The 19,066-nt window shown below is 34.7% G+C and overlaps 1 protein-coding gene across 3 annotated transcripts in view; it reads left to right on the top strand.

The window, feature by feature from the left end:
* RC3H1 (ring finger and CCCH-type domains 1) overlaps positions 1 to 19,066 on the top strand; it is an 89,368-nt gene that overhangs the window by 56,181 nt on the left and 14,121 nt on the right. Inside the window, exons 10-18 of one of the 3 annotated variants that reach the window (XM_036918494.2) lie at positions 2,378 to 2,659; positions 3,067 to 3,218; positions 5,065 to 5,435; positions 5,884 to 6,051; positions 12,639 to 12,791; positions 15,866 to 16,079; positions 16,533 to 16,623; positions 16,745 to 16,877; positions 18,500 to 18,670. In XM_036918494.2, the coding sequence (XP_036774389.2) occupies positions 2,378 to 2,659; positions 3,067 to 3,218; positions 5,065 to 5,435; positions 5,884 to 6,051; positions 12,639 to 12,791; positions 15,866 to 16,079; positions 16,533 to 16,623; positions 16,745 to 16,877; positions 18,500 to 18,670 (1,735 nt within the window). Of the gene's footprint in view, positions 1 to 2,377; positions 2,660 to 3,003; positions 3,219 to 5,064; positions 5,436 to 5,883; positions 6,052 to 12,638; positions 12,792 to 15,865; positions 16,080 to 16,532; positions 16,624 to 16,744; positions 16,878 to 18,499; positions 18,671 to 19,066 lie in introns of all 3 variants that reach the window. The other 2 variants (XM_036918493.2, XM_036918492.2) reach the window with 2 other exon arrangements.

The following is a 19,066-nucleotide window of genomic DNA, read 5'->3' as shown; positions in this document are numbered from 1 at the left end:
GAGAACTTTCAGAAACAAAAGAAACAAGAATTTAATAAGGTGGCAAAAGGAAAAAAATAGCTCGCAAATATAAATTGCTCTTGAGTAAACTCAAAAGAGAAACATTAAAAATCCCTTTCACAGCAGCAACAAAAAAGATACATAACAAATAATAAGTTAATAAGGAATATTGAGGACCTATATGAATTGAATTAGTAAACTACCTAGGAACATAAAGAAAGAATTAAATAAGTGAAGAAACACTACGTTCTTGGATAAGACTTGGCATTTTAGAGGTTTTATTTTCTCTTAGAACATAAAGAAATAATTAAATAAATGAAGAAACACTATGTTCTTGGATAAGACTTGGCATTTTAGAGGTTTTATTTTCTCTTAAACAGTAAACTGAGTGAAATCCCAAGTAGAATCTTAATATGATGATTGTTAGAACCTAATATAGTCATTCATTTGGAAGAATAAATATGTGCAAATAGCCAGGAAAATTCTGAAAAAAGTCTTCAACAGATACTAGACTACTATTAACCTGTGTTATGAGCTAAAGCGAATATAAAGACTGTGGTATTAGCCTAGAAATAGATCAGTGGAGCACAACAGAAAATCTAAGAGAATTCCAGGTATGTATAGGCACTTAGCATATATATACTAAAGGTGGCATTTTACATTGGTAACAAACAAATGATGATGAAACAACTATCCATTTGAAAAATGGAAAGTTGGGTTCTTACCTTTACACCAAAATGAATTACAAATATATCAGATTTAAATATCTAAGAAGGAAACCATAGAGTACTTGGAGATTGTTTACATAATCTTACAGCAGGCAAAGAGTTGTTTAATAATGAGAACCCAGCATCTATAAGGGAGAAGACTGATAGGTTTGATTACATAAAAATTAGGAACTAAGATAGGAACCAGATACCACAATTTTAAAAAGAATATTGATGGGGAAATGACACACAGAGGGCTAATATCCCAAATATAAAGTGAGCTGCTACAAATCTGTAAGAAAGAAAGAACCAGTAGGTATATGCATTATGAACATAAATAGGCAATTCACAGAATTACTAATAGCCAGTAAACATGTGAAACTGTGTTCAACTTCATAATTGTTAAAGAAATGAAATTAAAACAAACTTCATTTTGAACTAAAATTAATAAAGACTCATACTACCTAGTGTTTGAAGAGATACTGAAAATATATTTTATCAGGAGTTATAATAGTTTTGGAATATCATAACAACTTGTAATGTGTATACATTAGACTTAGCAGTTCTGCTTCTGGTTACCCATTACTAGGGTGCAAGTACAGGTACATAATTATTTGTTACTGCATTGTTTTAAAAGCAAAAAATTAGGAACCATCTAAAATGTTGACATAAAAGAACATCGAAGATTATGAAGTGGAAGAAAAAATTGCTAAGCAGTCATATATGACCTTATTTCTTCTGTACATCATAATCTTACATGCCTATGAATATTAAGCCAGTACATGGAGGGAAAAAAACCTGTATTATTATGTGCCAAACTATTAACAGTGGATACCTGTGGAGGACTTGGGTTTTTGGCCCTCAGAAAAAAGTCAGTGAAATGAGTCAAATATAGGAAACATTTGCGAAAATAGAATTGCTCTTATGGTTTGTCTTTGAAATTATTTTGTTAAATGCACTAATAGTTGAATATAGATTTATTTGCTTTCACTGTTGAGGAACAAGGATGCTAGAGTCTGATGGTTTAAGTTTTTTTCTTGTGATTAGATTTAGATCTACATGCCTTTTATACTACAGCATCTGTTTAAACTTAGGTATTATTTATATTTTCCATTAATCTGCTTCTAAAATAATTTCACTTATTGGGGGCACACAAAACATCACCATCTCTGAGTCAGATCTGATACAAATTGCTATTCTTAATTATTTAAAAATTTTAATGGAATAAATGTTAAATTTTTCTAAATGCACACTTGCTTTTTGTTTTATTCTTAATTTATAATACAGGTTCACTGTATCCCAAGGTCTTTGAGGGGAAGCTAAAGTAAAAGTACTTCAGAAACTGTCTTCTAAAGATTTTCTGTTCTTGCTTCCATTAAGTTTTAGTAATAGGAACTTGAGTAAAAAAGTAAGTTACAGTAAAAATGTTAGCATGGATTGTAATACCTTTTACAAGGAATTTTATACATAATCAGTGTGTCTTGAGACTTGGTACATTACACAAACACACACAAGTTCTCAAGTTGATAGCTTGAGCCAATGTTTAAGGAGAATTTCTAGAAAATATGTTTAGAATCTTTCCCTTTTGTGTCTGTTTCTTAACTGCAATTTACCTCTTGGTTTTGCTTCTGTAATTTTGTTTTTGGTGTGTGCCTTTGGTTTTTATATAGATTTCGTAAAATGAACAAACGCCTGGTTCCCAGAAGACCGCTGAGTGCCTCTTTGGGCCAACTTAATGAGGTGGGCCTGCCTTCAGCAACTATCCTTCCAGAAGAAGGTGCAGTGGATCTGCCAAGCAGAAAACCTCCCGCTCTGCCAAATGGAATTGTTTCAGCAGGGAATACAGTAACACAGCTGATTCCACGAGGGACAGACCCAAGCTATGATTCTAGTCTGAAACCAGGAAAGATAGATCATCTGAGCAGTAGTGCTCCTGGATCCCCTCCTGACATGTATGTGGTTTTCCCCCACTTGTATCTATAAAGTCTCTTCTTTATAAATATAAAGTAGCGGGAAGAAAGAATAACCAAGGTTTGGTGTGGTTTGGTTTTCCCCTGGGGGCTTTATTTCATTGTTTTTTATTTTGATTTCCATGCTAATAATTTTTTAAAAACAATTAGCATGGGTGAAATAAGATCAGAGTTCGCAAATTTTGTAGAAGAAATGGCTATTGGAAGAAATCCATTTCCCAAATTGAGGCAATTTTTTTACATTTGACAATTTGTTAGAATAGAATTTGTACATTAGAAGTATTTTCAAGACCTCAAAATTGACTTGCAGAATCTTATTCCTGTAGGCTAGAATCTGTCCCTAAGAGTATTTCTGCCTTACCTGTGAATCCACATCCTGTACCTCAAAGGGGGCCAGCAGACCTGCCTCCTATGCCTGTCACCAAACCACTTCAGATGGTACCACGAGGTTCTCAGTTATATCCAGCACAACAGGCAGATGTTTACTATCAGGATCCTCGAGGAGCTGCCCCACCATTTGATCCAGCACCTTATCAGCAGGGTAACAATCTTTAATTTACGTCACTCACTTTTCGTAGGAATTATGAGAACAGTTCCAAGTAAGAGTGATCATATTTGTAGTAACCTTCTTAAGATAAATAAATGCATTTTTAATAGTTTGGAAAAAACTAGATTTTTATGATACAATAAATAGTATGAAATAGCAAAGCTATAAAAAGCAAATTGCCCTAACTACCAAAAGCAGTTGTATATTAAATATGTACGTATATTTATGGAAATAACAGGTCACTGAAGTAGAAAATGGAAATTTGCTCACTAAGGCAGTATATATTTTCCTGACCAAAATTTTTTTCAGGCATGAAAAAAGAGCTTAATATTGCAGGTATGAATTAAACACAGTGTATTTTTTTTCCTTTCAAGTATGACCTAGTATTTTTCTGGGCCCTGTAATATATATGAAAAAAATGCAGCATACATACTTTTAGAGTTTATAGTGTAGAATATTAGTAAAAAGAATAGAAAGCTATTTGTGTGTGTGTGTGTGTGTGTGTGTGTTAAAAATGAAGTATTCAGTTGCAGTGGTTAATATTAGTGTGGTAAAAATTAATCATGAGACTCAAGGGAGATCATTGGGTATTTGAAGCATCAGAAAAGATTTTGTGGAAGAATGCCCCAAATTAAAGGTATTGGGAATAGAAAGAAAAATTTACAAATGGATTGCCAAGAGAAGAGTCTGTAGAGTTCAGGAGAAGTGTGAGTGTTGAAGCTTGGATTATTGTGGTGGGAAGAAGAAGGGATTTTAGAAAGCAGAGAATTCTTCCAATTAGCCAGTTTTAATGATAATACTATGGAGAATGATGTATAATTCATATGAAAAAAACTGATTTTTAAACTAAATGTGTTATATCTGTCAGAAACCATATAGTGCTATTATTTTTTAAACAGGGATAGATGAATGGTATACATTTCCTTTTCTCAAGGCTGCCTTAATTTTGAATCAGACATGTCTGCTTTCAAAAAAATAGTTTTAAATTGGTATGGCATTATTAATACATGTGAAAGTATGAGGAAAGTTGATTTGTATCTTCCTTTTGAACATCCACTGCAGGAAGAACCCAACTACTTTCGTTGAAGTGGCCTTCAGTATACTATATTGGTCCTCCAGTTGCCGGCAACAGAAAATCATTCTAGCTGTATTGAGCAGAAAGAGGTTTAACATGGAAGTTTGGGTACTAAATAAGTGGAAGTACTAGAAAAGTAGGCTTAAATTGGGCCTCCCTGAATAAGTTCCAGAACTAGCTGCCGAAAGAACCTGTTAACTGTGAAGAAGCAGTAGAAATAGGAAACCTCTGTCTTACCTGCTAGCTCTAGGGTCACATCATTTGAGGCAAAAGTCTAGAAATTGTTTCAACTGTTCGTCTCAAGAACACTAGAGCTGTGCAGTAGCTGCTAGATATCTATGGGCAGAATGCATCTTTTGTGGGCCACATCACTTTAGTTTCACAATGACAGTTTGACCATGACAATTTCATGGTCAAAACTCATGCAAGTCAGTGTTTTATGGAGCCTGAGGTTCATGGAGAAGTATTTTTTGCTTTCCAATGTTTGTGTTGTGTTAAGGCACACCAGATAGATGGTCAGACAATTAAGAAAGCCTGTCTACAACTGTATATTATAAACAGATGTTTTTTCAGCAACTTTAAGGATCATTCTTGCTTGTTATTTTTCATGAAGCTTACCTGGCCACATAAGCAGAGAGGAAAACTTCTAAAGAAATGAGTGGATTGTTAATTCTTTAGTGTTGAAATATTTTATAAGGAAGAGTCTTATATAGAAAAATCGATTGGCTCATTGTTGCTTTTGGTTCCTCTTCTGTTACTATACAGGTGTGTACTACACTCCACCACCGCAGTGTGTGTCCCGCTTTGTCAGACCTCCACCATCTGCTGCTGAACCTGGTTCCCCCTACTTGGATCATTATACTCCTTACCTCCAAGATCGTGTAGTGAATTCTCAGTATGGCACACAGCCACAACAGTACCCTCCTATGTACCCACCACACTACGACGGCCGCCGGGTATACCCTGCTCAGTCTTACACAAGAGAGGAGATTTTCCGAGAAAGTCCTATACCCATTGAGATTCCACCTGCAGCAGTACCATCCTATGTACCAGAAGCCAGAGAAAGATACCAACAGATGGAGGGTTACTATCCAGTGGCTCCTCATCCACCTCAGATCAGACCTTCATATATCAGAGTATGCTAGGGTTTTTTTCTGATTACATAGATTTCTTTTACATTTTTGCCATGGCAATAACCCTTTAATCAATCCTTTTTTTTGAAGAAAGCTTATATTTTTTTCTTTTTCTTTACATCTTCTCATAATTTGGATATGTCATTTTTAAAATTAGAATATTAAGAAATAAAAATTTCCACTCCACTCCCACTAACTCTTCTTAGTTTCTGAACTTAAAATGGATTTACTAACAATTCTAGACCTATTTGGAAATATGGTCCCTGGCCAAGGAAAAAAAACTTAAACTTAGCTCTTTGGGAAATCCTGAGAGTTCTTTGGGGGTTGGTTTGTTTTGTTTTGCTTTATTTTATTAAGATGAGTATACAAGCTGCTTATTTTTAAAATGTGCTAAGTGAATTAATGTGTTCTGAAATTCTTTTTTCATTTTACTTATCTTTGCATTTTTCAGGAGCCTCCTTACAGCCGGCTTCCTCCTCCCCCTCAGCCCCATCCTAGTCTAGATGAGCTACATCGCAGACGAAAGGAAATAATGGCCCAACTAGAGGAAAGGAAGGTTATTTCTCCACCTCCTTTTGCACCTTCACCAACGTTGCCTCCTACCTTCCATCAAGAGGAAGTAAGCGTATCATTTTAAGTCTCATCAATTTTTCCTTTATCAGTGATTGACTGTGTCCTATTAAGTAACCACCTATTCCCAAGGTTCTGAAGATACTTCCTATGTTTTCTTCTAAAAGGTTTATTTATTTCACATTTAGATCTATTGTCCATCTATAGTTGATTTCTGTATACTGTGTTAGGAGTCAAGATTTTTTCCCCAAAGGATACCTCATTGAAGGCACCCAGCACCATTTAATGAAAAGACCATCCTTTCCCCTGTGCTTTTTAAGTCACCTTTATCATAACTGGGCCCTCTTTGTCATGGTGACTATATGTGCTTTAGGATGCAAACCTAACATAGGGACCCATGTCCTTACTACTTAACTCAAGTTCATGTTCATCAAATCACAGAGCAAGTTATTGTTCTCTACCCTTGCACCAATACCACATTGTCTCAGTGTCATTTTGTAAGTTATAATATGTGGTGATGTATATACATTTTCCAGGCTTGTGCTTCTTCAAGGTTACCTTTACTGTTCTTAGGACTTAAATTTCCACACACATTTTAGAATTAGCATGTTGTTGTCCTCAAAAATATCTGCTACAGTTTTGTTAGGATTACATGAATCTGTGGGTCTGTACTGTCTAGTATGGTAACTACTAGCCACGTGTGGCCAGTGAGTGCTTAAAAGCTTAAAATGTACCTACTATGAATCCAGATGTTCTATAAGCATAAAATATACACTGGTGCTGGATCTAAAGTTTCCGTAACCCTCAAAAGTATAATATTTCATTAATATATTTCTGTTAATTACATATGAAAATGATAATATTTTGGATATTTATACTAGCTATACATTTAATGAACCTGTTTATTTAATAACACATTTAATAAACCTGTTTTCTTTTTATCTTTTAACATGGCTACTAGAAATTTTTAAGTTATATACGTGGGTCTGATTTTTTTCCTTTGGGCAGTGTTGGCTTTACTCCACTTGAGAAGAAATGATATCTTTCCAATATTGAGTGTCTACCACCACTTTTGTATCTTTAAAAATTTCTCTCAGTAATGTCATGTATCAAACAGTTTCAGTGTGTTACACATCTTTAATTAAATTTATTCCTAGGTAATCTATGTTTAAGCTATTTTAAATGGAATTTTTTTTGACATTTTATCTTTGTTATTAATATAGAAAAATTTCTAAGTAGATTTTTGTGTATTGATTCTTGTATTCAGCAGCCTTGCTAAATTCCCTCATTAATTACAGTTTTTGTTTTGGGTTTTCTGTGCACAAAGTCATGTCCTCTCTGAATTATGACCATTTTATTTTCTCCTTTTCAATCCCTGTGTCTCTCCTTTGTCTTACCTTGTGCTAGCTAGATCCTCCAGTATCGTGTTGAGTAAAAGGAATTATAGCAGGTATTATTTCCAGTCACTGAGCAAATTGGAGTTTTAATAATTCACCATTACAATGTTTGCTATAACTTTTTTTTTAGATAATCTTTATCAGATTAATGAATTTCCCTCTATTCCTAGTTTTAGACTATTTTTAAAAATGAGACATGTCAAAGATTTATTTGACTCAGTAATGAGAAAAACAGCAAGATTGTGAAGTTGATTCAAAGAATAGGAAAGATAGGCTAATATAGTAGTGAAAGGCAAAAAAAAACACTGAAATAAAATTGCTAGAGTAAACTGGCTACTGTACTACCTACAGGGCAGTGAACTGTAATTTTGAGGGTTAGCTCTGGTATTTCTGTAAAATGGTGCTGGGTAGTTATCATGAGTGTTGCCTTACTATCTTTTTAATGTCTACAGGGTCTGTAGTGGGTTCATTTTTCCACTTCTGATATTGGTTATAATTTTCCTCTTTGTCAGTCTTGCTAGGGATCTATCAATTTTGTTTTTTCATAAAGCCAGGTTTTGCTTTGTTGATCTTGTTGATTAGACATATTGCCTCAGCTTATAGTGTGTATATATGTGGTTTTTTTCAAAAAAAATCAAAGGTTTTCTCAACAGGGTTACAGTTGATACTATGTAAGGTAAATGTCTTGTATTCTTTATGTGTAGAATTATGATTCTATACAACATTGCTACCTGAGAAATTATGAATTATCATTGAAAACTGAAATGAAATATATCACATTGTATATAATAATAACCTTTTGGGTCAGTAAAAGTTACCTACTAAGTAAAAGGTGTTCACAGTGTCTAGCTTTCCTATCTAAAACACTTTGGGTGAATTTAACACAATAGTGTACGTTAATTAGTAAAGTTACAACATTTACTAATGTAACTTGTAAAGTATGAACATTAAATGATATTTTTGATACTATATGTTAGAGACATCCTGAGCCTTGTTATGCCGTCCTAGTTTTTAAGAAATATGGAAAGCAACATGACTCTGTGAAAAGTGAGCTAATTTTGGAATCAAACATATTTATCTTTGATGTTCAGCTGTGTCACTCAGTGTGTGATCTTTTATAAGTTACTTAGCCTCCCTGAACCCTGAGGCTTAGGTTGTCTCCATTTGTAAATCAAGCTTAGAGACATAAGGTATCTGGCACATAGCAGGCATCCAGTTAAGTAATGACCATTTATATTTGTTATTTTTGTATTTCTAATAAAAATTACAGTAATTAATACCTGGCTGTTAAGGAACTTTGGAATTATTTTAGTTACTGACATACAAAGCATGTATTTAAACATCAGTTCTGATTATAAACAACCTACATACAGTAGTGCTAAATTCATACATTATAAAAAATATATAACACAGAAAGAAGTTTCCCCAAAATCCCATTTTCTATATTCCTGTCGGTTTATTATATATTTCAACTTTTCTGTAATGTATCTTGAGGTTTGTATATGTGTTTTTTTTTTATTAAGGTATTATTAATATACACTCTTATGAAGGTTTCACATGAAAAAACAATGTGGTTACTACATGTTACTACATTTACCCACGTTATCAAGTCCCCATCCATACCCCAATGCAGTCAGTGTCCATCAGTGTAGTAAGATGCCACAGATTCACTATTTGCCTTCTCTGTGCTACACTGTTTTCCCCGTGATGCCCCACACCATGTGTACTAAACATAATACCCCTCAATCCCCTTCTCCCTCCCTCCTCACCCACCCTCCCACACCCCTCCCCTTTGGTAACCACTGGTTCCTTCTTGGAATCTCTGAGTCTGCTGCTATTTTGTTCCTTCAGTTACGCTTTGTTGTTATACTCCACAAATGAGGGAACTCATTTGGCACTTGTCTTTCTCCGCCTGGCTTATTTCACTGAGCATAGTATCCTCCAGCTCCATCCAGGTTGTTGCAAATGGTAGGATTTGTTTCTTTCTTATGGCTGAATATTCCATTGTGTATATGTACCACACCTTCTTTATCTATTCATCTACTCATGGACACTTAGGTTGCTTCCATATCTTGGCTATTGTAAAAAGTGCTGCATTAAACATAGGGGTGCATATGTCTTTGAATCTGAGAAGTTGTATTCTTTGGGTAAATTCCAACGAGTGGGATTCCCGGGTCAAATGGTATTTCTATTTTTAGTTTTTTGAGGAACCTCCATATTGCTTTCCACAATGGTTGAACTAGCTTACATTCCCACCAGCAGTGTAGGAAGGGTTCCCCTTTCTCTGCATCCTCACTAGCATTCATTGTTCTTAGTCTTTTCAGTGTTGGCCATCCTTACTAGTGTGAGGTGATATCTCTTTGTGGTTTTAATTTGCATTTCCCTGATGATTAGTGATGTGGAGCATCTTTTCATGTGTCTGTTGGCCATCTGAATTTCTTCTTTGGAGAACTGTCTCTTCATATCCTCTGCCCATTTTTTAATTGGGTTATTTGCTTTTTTGGTGTTGAGGTATGTAAGTTCTTTATATATTTTGGATGTTAGCCCCTTGTGGGATATGTTATTTACAAATATATTCTCCCATAGTGTAGGAGGCCTTTTTGTTCTGTTGATAGTGTCCTCTGCTATACAGAAACTTTTTAGTTTGATGTAGTCCCATGAGTTCATTTTTGCTTTTTTTTCCCTTGCTCGAGGAGATGCATTGTTCAGGAAGAAGTTGCTCATGCTTATGTTCAGGAGATTTTTGCCTATGTTGTCTTCTAAAAGTTTTATGGTTTCATGACTTACACTCAGGTCTTTGATCCATTTTGAGTTTATTTTTGTGTATGGGGTTAAACAATAATCCAGTTTCATTCTCTTGCATGTAACTTTCCAATTTTGCCAACACTAGCTTTTGAAGAGGCTGTCATCTCCCCATTGTATGTCCATGGCTCCTTTATCATATATTAATTGACCATATATGGTTCCATTTATATCAGGGCTCTCTAGTCTGTTCCATTGATCTATGGGTCTCTTGTGCCAGTACCAAATTGTCTTGATTACTGTGGCTTTAGCTTGAAGTTGGGGAGCATAATCCCCCCCACTTTATTCTTCCTTCTCTGGATTGCTTTGGCTATTTGGGGTCTTTTGTGGTTCCATAACGAATTTTAGAATGATTTTCTCTAGTTCATTGAAGAATGCTCTTGGTATTTTGATAAGAATTGCATTGAATCTGTAGATTGCTTTAGGCAGGATGGCCATTTTAACAATATTCTTCCTATCCATGAGCATGGGATGTGTTTCCATTTATTGTTATCTTGTTTAATTTCTCTCATGAGTGTCTTGTAGTTTTCAGAGTATAGGTCTTTCACTTCCTTTGTTGGGTTTATTCCTAGGTATTTTATTCTTTTTGATGCAATTGTGAATGGAATTGTTTTCCTGATTTCTCTCTCTGCTAGTTCATTGTTAGTGTATAGGAATGCCACAGATGTCTGCATATTAATTTTGTATCCTGCAACTTTGCCTAATTCAGATATTAGATCTAGTAGTTTTGGAGTGGATTATTTAGGGTTTTTTATTTACAATATCATGTCATCTGCAAACAGGGACAGTTTGACTTCTTCCTTGCCAATCTGGATGCCTTTTATTTCTTTCTGTTGTCTCATTGCCGTGGCTAGGACATCCAGTACTATGTTGAATAGAAGTGGGGAGAGTGGGGTTCCTTGTCTTGTTCCTGATCTTAAAGGAAAAGCTTTCAGCTTCTCGCTGTTAAGTATAATGTTGTCTGTGGGTTTGTCATATATGGCCTTTATTATGTTGAGGTACTTGCCCTCTGTACCCATGTTGTTGAGAGTTTTTATCATGAATGGATGTTGAATATTGTCAAATGCTTTTTCAGCATCTATTGAGATGATCATGTGGTTTTTGTCCTTCTCTTTGTTGATGGTAGTGGATGATGTTGATGGATTTTCAAATGTTGTACCATCCTTGCATCCCTGGAATAAATCTTACTTGATCATGATGGATGATCTTTTTGATGTATTTTTGAATTTGGTTTGCTATGTATGTGTGTGTGTTATATTGTGTGTTTTTTTGTTTTTACTTAACCAATTATCCTGGATGTCTTTCTATGTGAGTATATAAAATTACCTCATTCTTTCAAACAGCTGTATAATACATAATGGTCAGGGAAGAAAAAAGCACTCTTGTGAGTAGGTCATGTATTCAAAAAGCTAGCTATTCTACACAAAGTTTGTAAGTGGAGGAAAAATTAAAAAGGAGGTGGAATTTTTTAAACAAAAGTAGGACCCCAAAAAACAAAAGCGTATAAACAATGGAAACAGGAGTTGTAGTTGAAAATATCTGTGAAAAACAGACCCTCTGTCAGTGAGGAAGACAGTAATGATGATTCAGAAAAGAGAAGATACTTTTGGATAGAGGAGGCATAGAGCCACTTAATGTGCCAACATCCCCTAGGGCATCAGTTCAGTATATCAGTATGTATCTGTGGTAAAGTAGAAGCAGTGTTAAAGTTCTGGTTCTAGCAGTGCACTCTACTGTTACAGCTAGGTTATAGAGCTAGAGCACCCATATTGTCTCATACAGACTTGAGGAACATATGAGATAATGTACATAAAAGCACTTTGAAACTGTAAAATACTATACAAATGTGAATGTTGTGATTTTAATAAAAATATGTTAGACTTAGAAGAGCTGTTCTGATTTAACATAATTTCAGAACTCATCCTGAGAAAATAAAATTAGACATCATACTCTTTTCACTTCATTGAATCAACCTAAGGGCCAGAATTTATTCAAGATATGAACTGTTACTGTTAGAAAGATGTCAGCAAAAAGTTATTACATCATTATGTACTATATAGAACATTTAAATTACATTTTAAATAATTTTTAATGCTCTTGTTTATCTGGAATGTTATTGAAAGAAACATTGAGGAGGGTGTACCAAAACTTAGGTCCTGCTTTCTTAGATGTTGACTTCATCTGATAAAAAAGGGAATGATTACCCTCAAAAATCTAGCTTGATTCCTTGAAAGATACTGAAAGTACTCTCAAACTGTAAAGGCTAAATATTTTTCTTCACTTGCTCTTTGTTTTTCGTAGTCTACAAAATCTTTTATGACACAAATGAAATACCCCTCATTGTGTTGCTTCAGCATAATGTTCTAAATTCCTGCTTTCTCTGTGTTATTATTCACAGATCCATTGCCTATTATCTTTCTTTTTTTCCCATCTGTAGTTTTTAGATGAAGATTTGAAGGTAACTGGGAAATACAAAGGAAATGACTACAGCCAGTACTCTCCCTGGTCATGTGACACCATCGGCTCCTACATTGGAACCAAAGATGCAAAACCCAAAGATGTTGTGGCAGCAGGGAGTGTGGAAATGATGGTATGTGTAATAATAACTAAGCCATAATTAATACAAATCAAGATAAAATAATAAGTTATCCTTATTACAGTGTAGTAGGCACGAATGAGTGAGCTTAAGATTTTCAGGCCATATCCTAACTATGCAGGTGAATTACATTTAAATTATATGGCTTCTTTGTTTATTTCAGGTAGAAAGTCTTCTAATTACCTAGACAAAAGGAGAGCATTTATTATATTTCTGTGTGGCCAGTGATCAACCCAGCAGCTGTTGAGAACCAAAATCAAATTATTTTGCATAATTAATCAAGATCTTGGATTTGTTTATCTAAAAAAATGATAACTTTTACAACTCTGAACTTGAAACAAAGTTGAATCTAGTGAACAATAGTAGTATTTGGGTCAGAACTATAACTATTTAGCTTCAAGTGAGCTGTGGCATACTGAGATTATTACATTTATGCTATTTTAGTGTTTAACAAAACATAATGTAAAACCAATATATCTAATACCCAATCTTAAAATATATCACTCTTTTATCTTAATTGCCTCTTTATTATTTTTTGAGGAATGAAAGCTTTACAGAAGTAGTGGTAATTAAATTCTCCTGTATATGCCTTCCTAATTTTATTTTTCTTTCTCCTTCCCTGGAAATAACCTATATTCTGATTTGGTAGTTCATCATTTCCATGGATAATTTTACACCACAATTTTTGTTTTGCATGTTTGTATACCTATATATATATTGTATTTTTCAACTTGCATTTTCATTCAGCATTATATGAGATGTATCCAAATTTAGACCTGAAGTTCAAGTTCATTCATATTAACGGCTTTATTTGGTAACTGATAACAATAAATATATTTAAATTAATTCTTCATTTTCCTACTCATGGATGTTTAGGTTATTTTTGGTCTTTTACTATTACATAAAGTGCTACAATGAACATTCTTGTTTGTGTCTCCTTATGCACATGAATGAAAATTAAGTTTAGAAGTGGTATGGTGGGTATGGGTGGTATGCCTTAACTGTTATTCTTAAACCATTTGCCCATATTAATAACTCTTTTAAAAAGTTCCCTAGGTTATTTTATAGGTTTTCATAGACATACTTGTCCAACTGGTTAAGAGAAGACCAATTCTTGGTAAGAGAAAAGGAATACTTCGATGCTAATATCACTATAAATGAGTGAAGTGATATCTATAGATAGTATAGATACAATTAGATGTCCGTGAGAGACAAAGGGATACAGAGGAGGAAAATGCAATAATGAAGCTTTTTGTTTGTAGTGGGATTAGGGAAAATTTGTTTTTAGGCTGTAAAAAATAGCCTCTCTAAGAACAGTAAAGAGATGAATTGGTGGAGATAGACCAGAACCCTTGCTTTGTACCTGACTTTCTGAAAGGGTTATTAAAGTAAAATAAATGCTAGCAAAATAAGACTTACTTCCTTAAATCAGTAAAGAATAAAAATGTCTGTCAGCCCAACTTAAATGTAATTGGGAATCTCCCAAATGAGTGAAAGAAATCTAGCCCTGTCTTTCTCAAAAGTTTATGTACCTAGAGATCTATTAATATGCAGGTTCTAATTGAGTAAGAATGAGATGGGTCCTGAGACTGCATTTCTAAGAAGTTCCCAGATGGTTCTGATGCTTGCTGCTGGTCCTTGGACTATACTTTGAGTAGCATGGGTCTAGAAATTAGCTATCATTTTCATTTATCTTGTATTTATTTATTTCTGACTCAAATCTCCTTAAAAAGGCTATGTTGGCATTTACTTTTTTTTTCTGGTTTTAAGATCGTTTACATTTTTTTTTTTTTGGTATCTTTAATGTACAATTACTTAAACAACATTATAGTTACTCGACTCCCCCTATTATCAAGTGTCTCCCATATACCCCATTACAGTCACTGTCCATCAGTGTAGTAAGATGCTATAGAATCATTACTTATTTTCTCTGTATATACTGCCTTTCCCATGTCCACCCCCCACCCCCCCCACTGCATTATGTGTGCTAATCATAATGCCCCTTTTCCCCCTTATCCCTCCCTTCCCACCCATCCTCCCCAGTCCCTTTCCCTTTGGTAACGGTTAGTCCATTCTTGGGTTCTGTGAGTCTGCTGCTGTTTTGTTCCGTCAGTTTTTTCTTTGTTCTTACACTCCACATATGAGTGAAATCATTTGATACTTGTCTTTCTCCGCCTGGCTTATTTCACTAAGCATGATACCCTCTAGCTCCATCCATGTTGTTGCAAATGGTAGGATTTGTTTTCTTCTTATGGCTGAATAATATTCCATTGTGTATATGTACCACATCTTCCTTATCCATTCATCTACTGATGGACACTTATGTTGCTTTCATTTCTTGGCTATTGTAAATAGTGCTGCAATAAACATAGGGGTGCATATGTCTTTTTCAAACTGGGCTGCTGCATTCTTCGGGTAAATTCCTAGGAGTGGAATTCCTGGGTCAAATGGTATTTCTATTTTGAGTTTTTTGAGGAACCTCCATACTGCTTTCCACAATGGTTGAAGTAGTTTATATTCCCACCAGCAGTGTAGGAGGGGTCCCCTTTCTCCACAATCTCGCCAACATCTGTTGTTGTTTGTCTTGGCATTTACATTTTTAAGCAGTGTTTTTCTGCTAAGTTTTGAAATTAACTGAGGCAGGCCTTTTTTTAAAGAAATGAATTAGAATAACAGGATAAATATGAGAGAACATTACAAATAGTAAGGATAAATATTTGTCATGAAATTATATGTACATACATATATTTGAATGTGTATATGTAGTAGGTCATGATGTAAAATATATTTCTTACTGTGGAAAGTGGTCAAAAGTATAAGAAGCACTGTTTTATATGACAAAGCAATACATATATTTGAATGTGTATATGTACTGGGTCATGATGTAAAATATATTTCTTACTGTGGAAAGTGGTCAGAAGTATAAAAGGCACTGTTTTATATGACAAAGCAACTAATAATTTTAGTCTTAACAGTAGGAACATTTCATTTTTTTAACATTATAGAGCTAGAAGAAATTGTTAGCAATCTAAGTGTGGAGTGGATTTTCTCATTTTCTTTTTTATCAGAATGTGGAGAGTAAAGGAATGAGAGAGCAACGATTGGATCTTCATAGAAGAGCAGCAGAAACCAGTGATGATGACCTCATCCCATTTGGAGACCGACCAACAGTATCTCGGTTTGGTGCCATCTCTCGAACTTCTAAAACAATATATCAGGGTGCTGGCCCTATGCAGGCTATGGCGCCTCAGGGAGCTCCCACAAAATCTATTAACATTTCAGGTAGGAATTTCGTATGTAAGCTGATCTAGAGGGTTCATATGCATGACTTCGAGAACCACCTCTACTCCCCATTTACTGCTGGTTTTCCATGATCTTCCAAGGTAGTAATCTTAAAGCTTTTTCCTGGTTTTACCTGTCGAAAGGTAATTATAACCCAGGGAGTTTTAGGGGTACAAACTAAAAGTAAATGTACAAGATTGCCTGTGTTGTTTTTTTAATAGCACCATTGCTTATTAAAATAATGTCTTGTATTTTTTAAATTTTAAACAAAAGAAAAAATTACAAAGACTGATAATTTTAGTGGGGGGAAAAAAATAGAGCTCAGTACCCTGTTACATTTTCATAGACATCTTTCCAAATGGCTGTGTGCTATGCCTTTTAGATGACAGCTACCTTAAAAGAAGAACCAGCCATATGAATTGTATCATACCCCAGTAAATTATTCTCTTACAGATTATGGTCCATATGGAACCCATGGTGGCTGGGGAGGTTCTCCATATTCACCACATCAGAACATAGCTTCTCAGGGACACTTCAGTGAGAGGTATGAATCATACTTTTTACTTTTACAAACCTTTAAAATTAATCAACTTATTTTGTTTTTCTGGTCAATGATATTTTTTTAATAATTTAAATTTATTCCACAATCTTCTTTCCCACCAAAGGGAGAGAATATGCATGTCAGAAGTGGCCAGTCATGGAAAACCCCTCCCATCTGCTGAGAGGGAACAGCTACGTCTAGAATTGCAGCAACTAAACCACCAAATTAGCCAACAGACCCAGCTACGTGGACTAGAGGTACCAGCATATAGATGTTTTTTCATTCCAGTTTTTGAAGGGTTCTTAAAGAAATTTTGAAAGGAAGAACTTTTGAGGTACTTTGAACACAAAATTTTAAGGTGCATTTCTTAAGAGATAGTACAGGTGTCCATTCTGAAAGAAGTTAGGTACTTAAAGTTCAGTTCTGGGACAGAAGGAAACAGAATTTCCATTATCTGAGAATAGAAGATAGGTTATCTTATTTTCCTGATGGCCCATATATATATATATATATATACACACACACAGTATTTTTTAATCAACAAATGCATTTAGGTTAAGGTTTGTTTTTAATTTCTCGTATTTTTTTAATTTAAAAAGTTATTCCCTTTAATCCTCAACATTTATTTATGAACCTTTGACAAATAAGAGCGTAGAGTTTTTACTTTAAAAAAAATAGGCTCTGTATAATAATAGTACCTTTCATCAGTGTAGTTCTTCCAGTTTATAAGTTACTGTCACATATATTATTTGACCCTTACAATGTACCTGACAGGAAGTTTTGTTTGAAGGAGACGAGTTTCACAGAGGTTGAAACATGAATCCAAGTATTCATACTCCAAATTCAGTGTCCTTTCCACCATCCTGCCTGACATTTACAAGAAACAAGAAAACAGAAAACTGACAATTTTTAAAATCCTTAAAGGACCACATAAGGAAGACTAGATTTTGTTTAAATTATCCTTCACGTCAGAACATATTCTCTGAATATGGAAAATTAAAGACATTTTAGTGATAAATTGATTGCTCCGTTCTGGAGGAAAAAGGTACCATTAGAACATTAGTCTTTATCTTTCTACCTAGGATTTTAACTATTTGTAATAAGTAAGGCACTGCTTTGGAAATAAATTTCTAATTCTATCTAAGATTTTCTTATTAGGAAGTCCAATAGGACATTGTTTTTGGAGCATGTCTGGCTTCTACTTTTATGTAAGCAATAGGTTTAAAAATAAAAAAGCCTATAGTATATTCATATTTTGTCTCCTTTTGCCATTGCTTTATCAACATTGGTCCAAAACTTCTTGCTGATGCCTATGTTTAAAAAAAAAAGAATATTATGTTTGTGTCCATCTTTTAGTTCAGACTTTTTAAATATTAAGACCTTTAACTCCATAAGGATGGCATTATCTTGCTAATTCATGGCTTTTTGTCTTAGTTGAAATTTCTAGACCTATTTTCTGTTCCAAAACAATGTCAGCATCATTTGCAAGCCTACTACATACCACTATGGTTAAAAGTCCTTGCCATTGCTGAGGTTTCACTGAAATAAAATACAGGATTTACTTCAGATAAAGTCCAATTAATAAAAGAAGGGGAGAGATGCACAGTTGTAATTGACCTTCAAATAAGAACACTGAAAAAGCAGCTTAGGCTAAGGTTAAATTGCTATTTGATAATTTAAATCTCCTATTTTTTCTTTCTTTTTCTTTTTTAAATGGTGCTCAAAGAAAGAGACAGTGCCTTATAATTGCAACATTTTTATTGCAAATAAATACCTGAGTGGTGAGCCCCTTAAGACTGTGGTCTGGAGTCAGTCCTGGCCACACTATGAATGGTGAGAAGTGTGTTGAGTTGTCTATGTGCTTGGCTTTATGCACTAGGCTGTTAGTAACAGGCTGGTGTTGCAGAGGGAGGCGAACGCCCTGGCAGGCCAGTCACAGCCCACACCACCACCTCCAAAATGGCCTGGAATGATCTCCAGTGAGCAGTTGAGCTTGGAACTACACCAGGTGGAAAGGGAAATCGGGAAGAGAACCCGGGAACTGAGTATGGTGAGTGTTAAGTGAGAAAAGAGAGGGAGGATAAAAGGGGATCTTCTGTTGTAGTTGTCACAGAATTCATGGCTCCAGAATTCTAGAATCATCTAGAGCTGTATCACCATCATCCCAAGGCACTGCAGTGAGTAGTGAGACTTAAGACTAAGTCTCATAGAAATGGGCTGCCTCCCTATTCCCCATTCTTTTCCCCATTCCCTTTTGTTTTGAATGTGTTCTTTGGAGTCTGCATTACAAAAATTTTAGGGAAAACAAGGTACTTATATTAAATTTCTGTTAAACATACTGAGGAGAGAAGCAGAGAGAATGATGTTTATAATTTTACAATGCTATCATGTCATTTAACAATGTGTTACCAAATAACATTCTAGTTTTCATAGCCCTTAAGTTACA

Source organism: Manis pentadactyla, chromosome 9, assembly GCF_030020395.1.
Source record: "Manis pentadactyla isolate mManPen7 chromosome 9, mManPen7.hap1, whole genome shotgun sequence".
NCBI classification, from domain to species: domain Eukaryota; kingdom Metazoa; phylum Chordata; class Mammalia; order Pholidota; family Manidae; genus Manis; species Manis pentadactyla.
Note: the sequence above shows the minus strand (reverse complement) of the source record. Positions and strands in the feature narration are given on the sequence as shown.